The sequence below is a fragment of the Mustela putorius genome, unplaced genomic scaffold, assembly GCF_011764305.1.
Source record: "Mustela putorius furo isolate JIRA1106 unplaced genomic scaffold, ASM1176430v1.1 tig00003869_pilon_pilon_pilon, whole genome shotgun sequence".
Classification (NCBI taxonomy): Eukaryota; Metazoa; Chordata; class Mammalia; order Carnivora; family Mustelidae; genus Mustela; species Mustela putorius.
The window spans coordinates 35,108,356-35,121,575 of record NW_025422021.1 but is presented as its reverse complement, the minus strand read 5'-3'; the positions used below and the strand labels follow the sequence as shown (position 1 = coordinate 35,121,575).

At 50.8% G+C, this 13,220-nt stretch overlaps 1 protein-coding gene across 9 annotated transcripts in view; it reads left to right on the top strand.

Annotated features, from left to right (window-relative positions):
• AGAP1 (ArfGAP with GTPase domain, ankyrin repeat and PH domain 1) overlaps window positions 1-13,220 on the top strand; it is a 507,095-nt gene that overhangs the window by 160,832 nt on the left and 333,043 nt on the right. For all 9 annotated transcript variants that reach the window (XM_013048468.2, XM_045066852.1, XM_045066853.1 and 6 more), the window contains exon 2: window positions 8,378-8,436. In XM_013048468.2, coding sequence (XP_012903922.2) covers window positions 8,378-8,436 — 59 coding nt within the window. The remainder of the gene's footprint in view (window positions 1-8,377; window positions 8,437-13,220) is intronic.

Below are 13,220 nucleotides of genomic sequence, written 5' to 3'. Positions count from 1 at the left end.
GTCTTTGGTTTGGGGTTGTCTCGGTGTAGAAAGCCTGAAGTGGAAGAGAAGGTTTGGGGTGGCAGCGGCTGGTGTAGCTGGGGAGATAGAGGCTGACTTTTCATAACAGTTTGGCTTCCTGCCTGATTAGATACTGGAAGTTGGAGGTATTTTTTTTTTTCCTGAAAGTTTTGTGACCCTTTTGAATTCCCACTGGTTAAAGAGGATCCCCAAATACTTAGTTGAGTCTCTCCTTTTTAAAACCCCTGGAGCATCTCCTGGCCAGAATTTCCTCTTTACAGCTGCGAAATAGGCTCTGGAAGGTGGACAGCCACGTCCTGATTGCATTCTGCTACCACAGGGGTTGGCATAATTCAGAGCCCAGCTTTGGAAGCGGTTTCTGTTTTCTGGACAGTGCCTTAACCACCCGCAAGGAACACCCTTCCTTCTCTGCGGACAGGGGAACAGACAAGGCCTTGTGAGGCCTGCTTGTCCTGCAAACATCTCGCTCCCAGTGATGCTGTCTAAACTTGCCCTGACACTGTCGGGGTTGGGGAGTTAGAGCTGTACTTGAGACCCTGGTGAAGTCAGCAAACCCAGAGTGTGATGTTTTTCCAGAAAAAGCAAGGGAGCAGGCACCTGGGTGGCTCAGTGGGTTAAGCCGCTGCCTTCAGCTCAGGTCATGATCTCAGGGTCCTGGGATCGAGTCCCGCATCGGGCACTCTGCTCAGCAGGGAGCCTGCTTCCTCCTCTCTCTCTCTCTGCCTGCCTCTATGCCTACTTGTGATCTCTCTCTCTGTCAAATAAATAAATGGAATCTTAAAAAAAAAAAAAAAAAAAAAAAAAGGCAAGGGAGCAGCCGTAGGTATTTCCGGGGCCTGTGCGCAGGTGGTTGTTCTGGGGACGTCTGTGTTGAGAGGCTTGGGCCCGTTTCTGCGTGTGTGGCATTCTTGTGTTCTGTGTCTCAGGTTAACAAGAGCTGGGGGCCCAGTGCTGTCCCAGAAAAGACACCTGCTCTTGTTCACAAATAAACCATGGGAGGTGGCCGGAGCACAGAAACGGGTGTCCTTCGGAAGGAAACGCAGGTCTTCAAAGGCCTGGAGCCACACCAAGGAGCCCTTCCTAGCTGGTTCTCCTGCTGTCCTTGAGGCTCTAGGTGGCCATCTCTTTTCCTGTCAGAAGAAGGAAAGTAGACTTCTTTCTCTGCTTTCATATCCCCAGATCCCCACAGCCTCTCCTTTTCTGACCGTCGAACACAGTGTTCCAAGCCGTTGTTCCCACTCGTGCCATGGCACTGGTGTTCTCGGGGTTTGGGAACCAGGTGCGCGGCAGCCACTCAGGAACATCATTGAGGACAGTGTAGGGAAGGGAGCCATCATCCTCTGGAAAGTGAGAACCTTGCGGATTCCCCAGAGTTCATCTGGGCAGGCAGCATTTTGCCTTGGGGGCTCCTTAGGGGAGAGAGGAAAGGGTCCAACTCACTCCGAGCAGTGCAGCGAAGGGTTCTGGGTCCTGTTGGGGTCCCTCGGGGGGCATGCTGGAGGTTGCAATGCTGGCATGAGTCTGGTGGTGGGATTGGGGCATCTTGATGGCCCTGTTGTCATTTGCATTGGGAGGGGCTTAGGAATGGGGAGGGTGGCGGGGGTGGGGGGGGACTGTCTTGTGTGCGGATTTTTGAGGCCACTGAGAAGCAACGTGGACTTCCAGGGACCCCTGACATGAGTCTGGTATCCCGGCGGCTTATGCTTTATTCCATTTATTATTGAGATCCAAAGATTTCCTAATGAGAAATGAAGTCACACGGTGGCAGGTGGTGCCCGTGAGCTTAAGTACTCCTTTTGTGACTCATCAACGTATTAACCAGTTTGCAGTGGGGCTCTCTCCTGCTGAGTTGAAATGGATTTCCTTATTTTATTAAAGATGTGCATTTCCTTTCTCAGCACAGAAATGAGGCTGCAGTAGGAGCCATGTTGCCTGTTCCTGTGGGTGCGCTTGCTTTTCCCCATTGCTTCCGTTTATATTTTGGGATTATGTGTGCATGCTCCTTCACTTCTCTCTTGCTAAAAAGAATAGTTGTTTTGTTTTTTTAATAAAATCCTTGTGAAATTTAAGGTTTTTAAATTAGCATCTCAGTCCATGAGATAATACATTGTTTTAAAATTTTCACCTGCAATTTCAGGTTCCTTTTTTTAAACCCTTGTATATAATTTCACGAGTTTTGCTTAGAACCTCTATTTGTGGTCACTGGAGCCAAATGGGATCGCAGAGGGGAGGCGAGACTGTAAAGTCGTTCTAATTGTGGCCGCATGCTGTGCTTCTGGTTGGCAATTAGGAAGAAGAAATCAGAGTCCATGGCTCTGCTGGGGATTGAGCCCACCAGCCAAAGGATGGGGGTTTAATGTAGTGAGAGATGAGGGAGTGAGATGCGGCTGTCTAATGAGATCGCTGGTGAGCCTGTGGTTGCAGGCTCTGCTCCCCAAGGAAGGGCTCGGGGCCAGGAGAGGAACTGGAGCCTCTGTGGAAGCTGGGCTGGCCTCCCTGGTCCTTGGGTAGCCAGAATCTGGGGAGGTGGGGATCCAGGAGGTGGGGCTTTGTTGCCTTTCTAGTCCCCTGGAAGAGCTCTTCTTGGTTTAAGCTTATTAGTTCTCTTGCTCTGTTCCTTTGATTAGGGGTATTTTCAGGATTTTAGAATTCTGCAGCATTCCTGCTCTCTATCAGTAATCACTCCATGTGGATATGATTTTTGCCTTTGCATTCTCATGTGCTATAGGTTGAACCTTAGGAAACTGTCATCTTTCAGCCACCTTTGACCTACAAAACATCAGTTACACCTGGTTAAACATAATATAAACTGAGATTGAAACCAACTGACGATACTTTTAGCTGGTTTTACTCACTTGAGCCTTACGGGTTTCTTTGCCCTAGGAGAACTGGGGTGTGGTTGCTTGCCCAGTGCTTTTTTAGCCACATGTCACTTCGGGCTCCCCTATGGCTCACTGTCCCTTGTGGGCCCAGGGCAGTAGCCTGTGTCTACCCCAGAAAGGGGACACCCGAATGTTCTTCATCACACCTCCAAAGGCAGCTGGGGGGGTCCCGCTGCAGGTAGTCCGGCCTGTCGCCAGGCACAGTCTCCGTCACGGCTGCAGGTCCGCGTGGAATCCGTGGGAGGGAAATACTTCCATTTTATCGGTGAGGACACTGAGGGTCAGACTCACAAAGTCACCCAAGGTTGAGGACACCACCAGCTAGGACTCTGAGGCTCTGGCACTGAGTTCCTCACGACCTGGGTTGTGTCCCTGCCTTGGGTCTTGTAAATAATGCCACAGTAACCATAGGGGTGCATGTGTCATTTTGAATTAGTGTTTTCATTTTCTTTAGGGAAATAACCTGTAGTGGAATTACTGGATCATACAGTATTTTGATTTTTGATTTTTCGAGCAACCTTCGTACTGTTTTCCACAGTAGCTGCATCAGTGCATTTTCCCAGCAACAGTGCCTGAACGGTTCCCCTTTCTCCACATCCTCACCAACTTGTATTTCTTGTCAAGATCCTGAATTTCTAGGATTAGTCTGGGCTGAGGGGTCTGAGACAAAGTGTGGTGGGGAGTAAACTTGGAGGAGCACAGAAAAGAAAGAGGGAGGGATTTAGAATCTGCTGGTGTAGATGTGACATTTGCTTGGTGCTCCCAGGAGCAGGGAAAACCCAGCCACCAACTGCTGTAGTGTTTACCAAGCACAGGGGTTGTGCATGCTCTGGAGACCATCTTCAGGGTCACGTGCTCAGTCACAAAACACGAGTGCAGCTCTCTCCTCTGTTTTCTCTGTGTGCTCCATTCGGTATGTATGTATGGACTTATTTCTGCTCATTAAACAGACGATGCTGAAGTCACATGTACTCTGGGCAATTTTCTTTCTTTTCTTTCTCTCGTTCTTTTTTTTTTTTTTTAAATTACTGAAATTATTTGTCTCCAAACCAAATTAGTTGTGATGGAAAAATTGCACTGTTTGCCTGGATAGCAAAGAAATTTAATTGCATTTTGTAAAGAAGACATGTGTTTGTACTCATAATTTCTGTGCTCCTGGGAAAGTCCTTCCCACAGGTGTTTGAGGTGAGGGGGTAAGAGGACCAGGAGAAGACAAAATACATCGCTTTCTAACTTTAGCTTCCCCGACCGGATATGCTAATAAGATTATCCTCAATTATTTTAACTGAGATTTACTGTTATGTCAGTGGATTTGAGTGTTTATTCTTAGAGAGCGCTTATTTTCAGGAGGAAGTTACTCTCCAGCTCAATGCTTTTCTTTTCTTTTTTTTTTTTAATGCTTTTCTTTCTTTCTTTTTTAAGATTTATTTATTTATTTATTTGGCAGACAGAGATCACAAGTAGGCAGAGAGGCAGGCAGAGAGAGGGGGAAGCAGGCTCCCTGCTGAGCAGAGAGCCCGATGTGGGGCTCCATCCAGGGTCCTGGAATCATGACCTGAGCCCAAGGCAGAGGCTTTAACCCACTGAGCCACACAGGTACCCCTTGATGCTTTTCTGATGTCAAAGTATACGTGGTTGGTGCAGGCCGGGCAGAAAGGGGACATAATGAAGAGGTCCTTTCATTGGTCGATCTTACCCCTGGCGTTCCTGGTTGTTGCTGGAACCAAGAGGTTAATGCTCATACCCTGCATTTAAATTAACTCGGAGGTTAATGCTGAAGGACAAGGTGTAATTTTCAGCTAGTTTGCAAAATTCTGCCAGCTTCAAGACTTGAATTTCTGCCTTTAATACATCAAGAGCGTGGACGAGTCGTGCTGGAATGATAGAGAATACAAGGGCACGGAGGCAGAAACAGGTTTTCTGACATCTGTGTGTTTGCTGGGCCTGTCTTCATGTGTGTTCCCACCGCTGGGAGGCAGATGATCGGTGCACCCCCATCGACCCGTCCGTGTCCCGTCATGCCTCCACTTCTGCTCTTTGGCACGTGGCGGAGGTGGGGGGTTGCCAAAGAGGAACATTTCTGGCTTACAGGCTCGAGCGTGTTTTTTGTGTGTCGTGTAATGAGGGCCTTAAATTTCCTGGGTACCCTTGTGGTTCACACATGAATATTTTTGAGGGCAAACCTAGAGCCAAGTTCCTCAATTAGTGTTAGTAGCAAGTGGAGAATAAAGGGAATTAGGAGTCACAACGAATTTCAGGAACACACAGGCAAGGGAAACAATACCATTCTTCTCTTAGAGTAAAAATAAAATTAAATTGGATAGACTCGCTTTTGTTTTCTTCTTGTTTCTTCCTGTGCTCCCAGGCCCCGACCTTAGGTCCGTCCTCCTACCTGTCAGCATTAGTGGGTGTTTGCATTCCTTGGGGTCCAGAGTCTTGTCTCAGTGTGTGGCCGGGGGTGGCCCTGGAAGGGAGGGTTCTAGAAAAACAGCCTCCCTGTCTCTTTGCTTTTCTCTATTGTTTTTCTTAGAAAAGCAGCTTGTACTCTGGGAAGAGGAACTTTTCTCTGAGATTGAGTTTTCTGTAGCTGTGTCTCTTCTAAAAGAACAAGGAAGGACTTTGGGCAACTGCTGAGGATGCTCCCCTGAGACCCACTGAGGGTCTTTGTGCATCCCCTGGAGAGGGTCCGTCTGTCTGGGTGTTTCAGCCCCAGTGGGGTGTGTGCTGTTGTGCTGTAATCCGGGGCTGCAGTCAGGCCATCGAGGCAAGCTGCTGTTGGGACCAGGAGAGCGGGGCAGCTACAAATGAGGGTTCCCTTCTCTGCCATGTGGGTGGAGCCTCTTGTTTACATTTCAACGTTGTCTGAGCTGGAGTTGGACTCAGCCTGCAGACCTGGTGAGCCAGCCCAGTACCCAGGAGGAGGCAGGTAGATGGACGCAGGTCCTAGGACAGCGCTGGCCTCTGTGCGCTCTCCTTAAAGGAGGGGGGTCCTCCCAGGAGGAGGGGGGAGGCAGGGGACTTTCAACTCAGTGTCTGTGTGATCCCCAGGTTCCACCACACCAGCAGTGTGGGCTCAGCTGGAAAGTCCGGAGTCCTGCTCGCCCTCAGAAGGATGAGCAGGAGTTTAGGGGTACCGAGGAGGGCTGACCACAGTGCTACAGGCACTGCTCCCCATGAGGGAACCAGGCAGATCGCAGGCACCCAGGCAGTGCCAGGACCAGCATTTTCCATTCTCCAGCCCCGAAGCCACTGTCCATGGACACACTGACCATTCAGTGACCTCTATATTCAGCAGGAGTGCGGGAGACCCAGATGGGAATGAACCTCAGTAGTAGTATCTGTATGCACAAGTCTCAAGCCACCGCCCCCATCTTGGGAAAACAGTCTGGCCACAGACCCCCTTTCTTTTATTTTATTGCCTAAAGAGACTGTTAGAACTGATGACAGTTGATTGGGAAAAAATACAGTTTTGGGACGCCTGGGGAGCTCTGTGGGTTAAGCGTCTGGCTTTGGCTCAGGTCATGATCCCGTGGTCTTGGGATGGAGTCCCGTATTGGGCTCCCTGCTCAGCGGGAAGCCTGCTTCTCACTCTACCTCTGCCTGCTTCTCCCCCTGCTTGTGCTCGCATGCTCTCTCTGTCTGACAAATGAGTAAGTAAAATCTTTAAAAAAAATACAGGGAAGCCAAAACCCAAAATTCGTGGTGGAAGCGACGCAGGGTCTGACTTTCCTGGGTCACTTGGGTCACCCTGCAGATCATATAAGGCCACGTTCCCATTTTTTCTCCAAGAGAGCCGTTGGTGACAGAAAATAAGTGTTTTGGCGACTTAATTCGCAGTGCCGTTCACTAGGAAGGATGTTTGTTACCATTGCCCTGTTCCTACCGGGGCTCAGGCTCCCTGCTCACAGCGTCCCTGTTTACTGTTTACAGGTGACATCTTATCTGTGGCAAAGCAGGGGCTGCTGGGCTCACTGAAGAGCGGGTGCACCCGACAGCCCCCAGCCTGCTGGCTTCAGTGGGGGGCAAAAGCTGCTCTCAGTCTTTACTTTCATGAAGGTCTTTCTTCCTGCGTTCCTGCCGACGCTCCTCTGCTCACCAGCTCCACCCGCCAGCCAGCCCCTCAGCGCCCCAGAGCACAGACTCTTTGACATTCAGCACCAGTCTCTTCTGCAGCCAAGGTTTCGAGGTGACCAGACATGTCCGCATCAGCTGTGCCTCTGCCCCGGCTGCTAACAGCCTTCTGTCTCCTCCCAAACCCCTGACCCATCCTAAGCAGTGAGTCCTCTGTGCTGGGCACCTCCCATGCCCCTCTACAGGGCCCAGGAGCTCATTTCTGCGTCCCCGTGGATCGTGCTCGCCTTGCTTCCTTCAGATATGTTATTCGTCCTTCCACGGGATGGCCCCAGTGGAACTGCACGGTCATGCCCTTTGCTTCCATTCCTGCCCCTGTGATCTAGAACATCATGTATTTCTTTGTAAATGATGGGCATTCCTTGACTTCTGTGAATCACTTCACTTCTTCTTGGACATAACGCGGAGTGATGAAATTTCTGAATTTGTGGGTAAGAGATAGAAAGGGAATCCCATTTGGAATGAGAAGTGTTGGCCCTGGGCTGGTTGTGGTGGGAGCAGGTGACCACGTCTTTGTGAGCTCGGCTCCAACTGTTCCTAAGTGCCTAGTACTGGCGGTGTTGTGGGGTCTCCCTGATGAGAAGGGATGAGCGGGAGGTGTGGGGTGTTGGGTCGTGGGGTCATCTGAATTCGGTGGGTCCACCTGACCCACACATATGAGATGAGCGGCAGAGACGGCCGTCCGGGAAGGGCGGGTACCACGAGCCTGCTGGCTGGGATGGGGCTGGGCTCTGCAGAGCACCTCAAGGTGGCTGGGCCCCCCCTCCCCCATCTTTCTGGCAGGTCTTCCAGTCCTGACCGCATCTTCAGTGTACCATGTGTGTGTGAGCATCAGAGCTCCACTAAGTCTCCTGAACCATAAGTGGCTGTTGTATGGGGAACATTGGGATTTTCAAAACTCATTCCCTCTGTGACTTTGTTGGTGGAATTTCAGATAAGACTCTCTTAGCAACAAACTGAGAAACCAGAAGTTGACTGACAGCTACGGGGTCAGTTCCCAGGAAGCCAGGGGCCTCCTTGATCATCCTGCCTGCAAATGTGCAGGATCACGAGGCTCCTAGCTCACCCCCTGGACAACGCGGGCTGGTGGGGCTCAGGCGGGGATGTCTGAGGTAGGGACATGGAGTTCCCGAGGCCCCTTGGTGTTGCTGGATGGAGTGTACGTCCTGGTTTAGGAGACAGACCCAGACTTGGGATAGGAATGGGGTAGGAGGAACATGAGGATGGGGGGGGTCTCCACCATCCTTGGTGTTTTCCTGGTCTGGAAAGTGGCACTCTGGGGCATTCTGACTGCACTGAAGTGAGTTGTGGTGTCTGACTTTGCTTTACGTCCTGTTTTACAGATGCCTTTGTGAATAGCCAGGAATGGACGTTAAGTCGATCTGTGCCAGAGCTCAAAGTGGTAAGTGGTTCTTCTGGCCTCTGTGGTTGTGGTTCCTGCCCTGCAGGAGGTGGGCCTCTGTACGGGGTGGGAGGTGGCCTGCGTGCATGCCCAGGCCTGCATTCGAGAGGGCCTGGCTGTCCCTGGGGCCTTGATGTGGGTGTATGCCTGGGAAGGACCAGGTGTAGCTGACAGTTTGGGACCGGAGCCCCGAGTATGCCCAGGATGGCCATGCCAGCCAGCCCACCAGCATGGCCCTGTTCATGCCAGGCAGGGTCCGTCCGCCATTTTCTCTCTTGTGTCTGTGCGCTTGTGTGAGAGAGAGACAGAGTCACACATACACGCACAGATGTGTCTGCCTTTATCCTTTGCCGGGATGCCATGGAAGGTTTCTGTGATGAGCTGTCACGCCTTGGAATTCATCATTTTAAAAACGTGACTGGTCACTTAGCATGGTACATAGTAATAACATAAAAGATTTTGTTTTTATTAAAAAGTTTAAATACTCTTCCAGTGAGATTATTTAATGCATCAAATTGCCTTACATAAAAAAATTACTTGGGTCTATTGCAACCACACCCCTGAGCACATCTCCACTGCATGTCTGCTGGCTTAGGGTGGAAGGAAGGGACCAGTATGACTTTTAAGTAAGTGTGTTCTTTGTCATGATGTCAGTGACATTTGGGAGAAGTGTGTGTGTGTGTATTTACATGCATATGTATGCACACATTTACATGTGTGTGTGCATTTATGCGTGCATCTGTGTGCGATGTATATGCTTATATGTATACGTGTACTATGCATATATGTGTGCATATTTATATGCAAAATGTGTATATTTGATGTATGTGTTTACATGTATATGTGTGTATGTGTATATGCATATTTATGGTGTGTGCATATGTGTGCCTACACATGTGTGCATTTATATGCATAAGTAGGTATGTATTTATGGTGTGTGTATGCTTACATATATACATGTATGATGCACATACGTGAGTGTATATTTGTGGTGTGTATATTTATGTCTGTGTAGGTGTGCTTGTATATGGTGTGTGTGTGTGGTACATACGTATATATATTCATGTGTGTATATGTGTGTATTTCTGTGGTGTGTATAGTTGTGTGTGGTGTGCATACATATGTGTGTACACGTGCTTACACGTGTGCATCTATGTGTGGCATCTGTATATGTGTGTGTACACTTGTGTGTGGCGTGTGTGCATTGTTTGTATATGTGTGTGCATGTGCATGTACATATTTGTGGGGTGTGTGATTGTGTGTATACATGTGTGTACATTGTGTGCATGTGTGTGCATATTTGTATGTATACTTGTGTGTGGCGTGTGTGTGTGTGTGTTGGGCTGCTCCAGTGGCGTGTAGGACCGTAGGACGCAGGCAGACAGGCCGCCCTTGTTTCCTTCCGCCAGTGACTTGCACACAGGCCTGCTCGGTTCTTCCCAGCCCCCTGCCTATCTCTGTGCATACACAGCCTTTCCCCTGCATGAGCCCCTTCTCCCGAGTGTAGCTGTTAGTCTCTCTGGCACGTCTGCCAGTAGCCCTCCCCGTCCCCACCCCCAGCTGCAGCCTCCGTGGTGTTTTGTGGGTGACCCGGGGTAGGGGCCAGACTTCAGGTTTCTCACCTCTGAGAAGAGATGGAGCCACAAGGAACGTCCAGCTTTGAAGAGAATGTATATGACTTTGGTCACTAGAAAAAACACGTTTTTAAACCTAAGAAATAAAGGATGACGTGGGAAGGGACTCTGGGATCTGCAGGTGTGGTCATCAGGCCCTCCTGTCCTGTCTGACGTGCCCATCCCGCTGCCCTCACCGCGTGTCTTGTCGGGGCCTCCTTCCCATTTCTCCTCGCCCTTCCTGCCAGAACCCTGACCTTTCTCTGCCAGAACCCTGACCTTTCCCTGCAGCATTGCAGGAGGCTCTGTTCCTCATGGGAGATATGGGGTCTTCTGGTCTTGTGGCCCTGCCCGAAGCCAGCATCTGCACGACTGGCCTCGAGACAGCCACTTCTTTCCTTCGTGTTTTGTGCTGTCCTGGCACAGGAATGATTCTGTCAGGTGGGCACCTTCAGGAAACGCCTGTTGAGAAGGGATAATGAAGATGTGGTCCATACACGCAATGAAATATTACTCAGCCATCAGAAAGAATGAATACCCAGCTTTTGCATCAACATGGATGGCTTGGAGGAGATTATGCTGAGTGAAATAAGTCAAGCAGAGAAAGTCCATTATCCTATGGTTTCACTTACTTGTGCAGCCTAAGAAATAGCATGAAGGACGTTGGGAGAAGGAAGGGAAAAAGGAAGAGGGAGAAATTGGAGGGAGAGACGACGCATGAGAGACTCTGAACTCCAGGAAACACACTGAGGGTTTCAGAGGGGAGGGTTTGGGTGAGTCTGGTGATGGGTATTACGGAGAGCACGATTTCATGGAGCACTGGGTGTTATATGCAGACAATGAATCACGGAATACTACATCAAAAACTAATTCTGTACTGTATGGTGTCATAATTAAAAAAAAAAAAAAAGGAAACGCCTGTGGAATGAATGCTACAGAGTTGGCAACACTGTTACTAGGAGCTTTGTGGGAAGATTTATTGGTTGCAGGTACGGCCTCAAACCGCTGAGGCATCTTTCTGTCCTGCAGTCAGAGCACAACAGTGGGCGCAGCGTTGTGGTGAGGCCGCGAACCACGGCCACTGTGCATGGCGGGTTGTGATTGTGTCACAGGAGCACCTCACTTCCACTGCCTGTGAACCACGTCCTGCTGTTACCCCCATTTCAGGAGGAGGAAGTACCCTCAGCGTCCTGGGAACTCCCCCGCAAGCCACAGTCAGCGAGCGGCAGAGCTGGGACTTGAACCTGTGCCTGGCGTTCCTGCGTCAGCACTGCTGGCGGAGCTTCCTGCTCCCGGGGAACCTCCTCTGTCTCGCCGCCCAGGCCGCCAGCTGCTGGCCCCACGCAGCCGCCGAGCGCTTGAAGGGCGGCCAGTGCGGCCGAGGAGCTGAGTATGAAACTTTCATTTAAGTTTAATGAACTGAATTTGAATGAGCCCCAGGAGACCAGGGGCTCCCCTTCTGACGGTGTTCCAGTCTGTGACGGTTGAGTATCCAACCCTGTGATTCGGACCCAAGCTTGGTAGTTTGTCAGGGGTTCCGCCACCAGCCACATGTGCCGACCAGCCATGACTGAAGATGCTCACTACTAAACACTGGTCTTCTGCGGGTATTTCAGAAGCGTGTCATTTTTTGGAGGAATGCTCAGAGGGGTGGGAGGTGAGTCCATGAAGAGGTGGCTTGGATTTGTGTTCCCAAACGGAACGGTCTTGAGGTTTGCACATGTGCCGAAGGGTCGGCCACGCCCCATTGATGCAGAAATGTGGTTCGGCACGCTTTGCGCGGAGGAAGCTGTGTGTCGTGGCTCTGACCTGAGTGTGGATGGATGGACTCCCCGACTGCGGAAGGGCGGGCGGCTCTTCCTCCCTGGCTGCCCCAGCAGGTCCCCCTTCTGCGCCGAGGACTTCTCAGCTTCTGCAAAAGTGCTCCTTTGTTCCGAGGCAGCCTGTGAGCTGCCATTGTTTGACACCCCATCCCCGAGACAGGTGGCCCCTTAGGTCAGTGCCTTCGGAATCCCTGACTCTGTCGCAAATGCAGTGGGTGCATGACATAATCCCAAGACTCAAGTGGACTCTTTATGTTTGCGATAAATCTTCTGGAATCTGTCAGAGGAGAAATCTTAGCGTTCATGTTCTTTCAAGAGTGGTGGGACCATGCCTTATGTTTTCTGAAGGCATGCCGTGATGAGATCATCGGTGACCAGTGGCTCTTGGACCAGGGCACCACTCTTGGGCGGCGGGTGCTTGGTGCTGGTGTCTGGGCGAGAAGAGCCACCCTCCACGTCCTGCCTGTAGGGGGAGCCTCGGGTCACAGCCCACGTGTGGGTTTTCACTGAGTTCACTGGGATTTTTACAGACAGCCTTGGCTTCCTTTTCAGCAGACTGCACGCATAGCAGGTAAGTGGTGAGGTGAGGACGACCGGGAAAGCAGTCCGAAAAGAGAGAGCACTCCTTTCCCCCGTGTGGCGTGAGGATGCGAGCAGGAGCTCTGATGCTTCTTGGCCTCACCCCGAGGACACGGTCTGCAATCCGGGGACCGTGACTGCCTCTGGCCACCAAACGTTGGCGGGCCCATGTGTGATTTTCCCAACTCTGCTCCCACGTCAGCCTCCCACGAAGCTGGTAGACGATGGATGGGCTGGTTCCATTCTCTCCTTTTTATTCCCAGTAGCTCTCACGGGTCCCAGTGGAGCTTTACAGCCTGAAGAGCATTTCCATGCCTTATTTTATTCCTCCTTCCAGCTGGCTGGTAGTTTCTGCCAGTCTTTGAGATTAGCATAAGGCCTGTGGGGCTGAATGTAAGACGGTCTATGAGGCGGCCGTGCAGACCGGAGCTCAGGCCTTCCCCTGCTACCCTCAGGACTGACGGATTCTCTCCTCCTGAAGGCCCGCTTCTCCACAGAGCATTGGTGTGTGCGGAATGGACGCTGCCCATGCAGACATACAGGCCAAGCAGTGCTGGAGTCTGAGCATTTTCCTCCTCAGGAAAGAGAAGCTCTAATCTTAATTAAAAATTTAATTCTGTGGCATACTGGTTTGGATTTTCTCAGCATGAAGCTGACAAACAGCAGGTGCCCTGGAGCAAAAGAATAATTAATAGGTAGAAACTCAGATTATAGAGGCCGCAGGTAAAAGGAAGACATGAGTCCCCCCGGGAAGGGAGACAGCTTTATT